Source organism: Phytophthora parasitica, assembly GCF_000247585.1.
Source record: "Phytophthora parasitica INRA-310 unplaced genomic scaffold supercont2.251, whole genome shotgun sequence".
Taxonomy (NCBI): domain Eukaryota; phylum Oomycota; class Peronosporomycetes; order Peronosporales; family Peronosporaceae; genus Phytophthora; species Phytophthora nicotianae.
In genome coordinates this window covers 1-2,666 of record NW_008649237.1, presented here as the reverse complement: position 1 = coordinate 2,666, position 2,666 = coordinate 1, and the positions used below count along the sequence as shown (strand labels likewise).

Sequence of the window (2,666 nt, the reverse complement as noted above, 5' to 3'; positions counted from 1 at the left end):
GCTCCAGCCACGTACCCACCGGAGACGTACTCGCCTGAGACCACCGCGCCTTCCACCTACCCTCCCGAGACGTACGCACCCGAGACGACGGCTCCTGCTACGTACACCCCGTCGCCGAGTTTGATCTGCTATCCAGCACCGTCTCCAACGGATGCACCGTCCACTTATTCTCCCTCGGAAGAACCTTCAAACTATCCTACGGAAACTCCGATGACTACTGATGCCCCAACTTACGCTCCAACCTCAACGCCGACTGAAACCCCAGTGGTTACGTACGCACCGACCTACGCGCCAACGCCAACAGTGACATACAAGCCCACCTCGACTCCCAAGGCGACTAACCCGGCCGGTCAGACGAACCAATCACCGACCCAGGGCAATAAGTCGAAGTGGTACCGTCGTCTTGGAGACTTCACGCTGTGGTGGTGATCACGCCCACAACGGAATTTCGTCCTGGGTGAGTGCCGATTGGACCCGGGGAGTACTTGAATCTGCATCCGATGCGTGTTGATGTTCACTGGTGATGGCGACGACTCCTACAGCTTACCGCACCAACAAGCTTTGCTTGATTTCTTCATTTACTTTAGGGTGATGCAGTAATACACGTCTTTCTTATTTTGACGCAATATTTTTACGTATTATGTTTTCATTGATTAATCTGCTATTTTGTATCGCTTGAACTTGGTTCATAAGTATCTAAGGATACACCGATGTCGACCCTGGTTCTGCTGAACCAGCCTTCAGCTATGGCTCTACTCAGGGACAGTTACTTTACTTTTTCCCTTCAAGACAACTTAACTTGCGTTCCGGGGATGACCCCGTGTAATAGTAGAAGACGGCGCTAAGTAAACTTGCATCGTACGCTTAGTGGGGGCAGATGGACAGGAGACGCCTGCTTAAAATGACTTCAATGTTTCCCACAGAAAACTAAGTATACCTTGCGTTCGTTTTTGACAATTCACCTGTTGATCCTATAATTTCAGGGAGCAGAGACTGCAGTTGCTCGGGCTGACTGCCAGTCTGTATACTTTGCTGATCTGAACGAGGCAGATGACAAAAACGCAATGGTGTGGAGTGTCTTAATCAACTCTAACTCCTCGTATGGTAAGCCTGGGCGCGTCGTAAATTAGATTACCGCCACTGCTAGATTCTATCCTCTCTGCCCTCTGTAACATGATAGCTCACCAAGGTTCCAAGGTGACGCTACCAACTGTTTGTAAACAGACTGGTCATCTGCAATACGACAGACTGGGATAAGAAGCACAAGGCGGACAAGTATAGATTCCACATCAAATTTGCTTCGAAGCGTCTGAGCGGGGACTCAGCATTCGAGTACAATATGATCCTGTTCTCTACCGTCATAGGGCGTACCGCCCGAGCTAACGAGCAGTTGCGCCTCAAAGACACGATGGTACCTCCATTCGCTTTGCTCAGCCTCATTTTTCATTTTCTCGACTCGTTCGGAGGTGCACTACCGCAGCAGCTTCTCGGACGAGCGAGTCACTCACCAAGTTGAGTCATTTCCAGTATGGTGCTGACTGTTCGCTCCGTTGCGCTTAGCGCCGCAATTGTTGCATCTTCGACGGTTCTGGTCCAGACAACTCCGCTCGAGTACAACCCGTACACTCCTCTTGAGGTTAACACGCCGCTGACTGCTTCGCACCCGGCCTACGGTGCCAAGCCAAATGATGACTGCGTCAAGCCGATAATCCCTGTCGACCCGAATGAGGCTCACGCCCAATCGGCGATGGTAAAGAACGGCGTGACGTACCGCAAGCTGCGCGAGATGGAGGATTCGTCATACTCAGACATTGACGATCTCTCGTCCTACTTCGGTGAGCAGCTAGAGGTTGGTTTCTCGGTCCTAAAGGAACAGTTCTCTCACGCTACGGCTCCACACACACCGTGGCCTAGCAGCTACTGGCCTACGTTCCAGGACAGTATAAACCATGTCTGGAAAAGCGGAGAGGACTGCCCATCGGAGAAGTACGCAAAGGCTTATGGTCTCGATATCACGGATTTCAAGGACAAGATCTCCGCCACCAACGGTATCGACTCGGTCAAGAACGGTAAGTCATGCCGTACGAAAGCAGACTGCTATGGCAACGGTGAGTGCGCAGTACGAGACGGCGCTTCGACCGGGTACTGCATTCCGTCATGGTACGGCCTTTGCCACGCATGGGCACCGGCTGCTATCCTGGAGCAGGAACCCAAGTGCAGCGTCGAGTTGAATGATGTGAACTTCCACGTGTTCGATATCAAGGCGCTACTGACAGAAGTCTACGACGGCGCTGAGATCCCCACTGTGTTCACTGGTGCTCGCTTCAGTGGCCCGGATAATGCTGCAGATGTGGACCAATTCGGTCGGTTCACGAAATCTGCCCGTCGCGACTTGGGTGCTGGTTTATTCCACATCGCAATCAGTAACATTATGGGCAAACACCAGACGTCGTTCATCATGGATGTAGCTGCAGACTCCGAGGTATGGAACCAGCCTGTGTCGTCTTACAATGTGCAGACGATGGAGATTCTTGATACTACCAAAGCATGCAAGAAATACTTCGACACGCCGTCATACCCGTTTAACACCGGTATGGTGCATCTTGCATACGTCAGGACCACCGTCACGTGGACTGTTGAGGCATACATCGATGGCGCACTGGTGT

At 51.9% G+C, this 2,666-nt stretch overlaps 2 protein-coding genes across 2 annotated transcripts; both read left to right on the top strand.

Moving 5' to 3' along the window:
- The first annotated feature begins 5 nt into the window (after positions 1-5).
- On the top strand, positions 6-628 carry PPTG_19982 (hypothetical protein). The gene has a single exon (XM_008918635.1). It carries the CDS (start codon positions 211-213, stop codon positions 427-429), a length of 219 nt encoding a protein of 72 aa, XP_008916883.1. The 5' UTR covers positions 6-210; the 3' UTR covers positions 430-628.
- An 826-nt stretch (positions 629-1,454) lies between these two features.
- PPTG_19981 (hypothetical protein) lies at positions 1,455-2,662 on the top strand (the record flags this gene model as incomplete). Its single annotated transcript, XM_008918634.1, has 1 exon — positions 1,455-2,662. A coding segment is annotated over exon 1 (1,134 nt), but the record flags the coding sequence as incomplete, so codon positions are not given.
- Between the last annotated feature and the right edge of the window lie 4 nt (positions 2,663-2,666).

What these genes read in the sequence shown, in the direction of transcription:
- PPTG_19982 (XM_008918635.1), top strand. Translation starts at nt 211, where the DNA reads ATGACTACTGATGCCCCAACTTACGCTCCAACCTCAACGCCGACTGAA.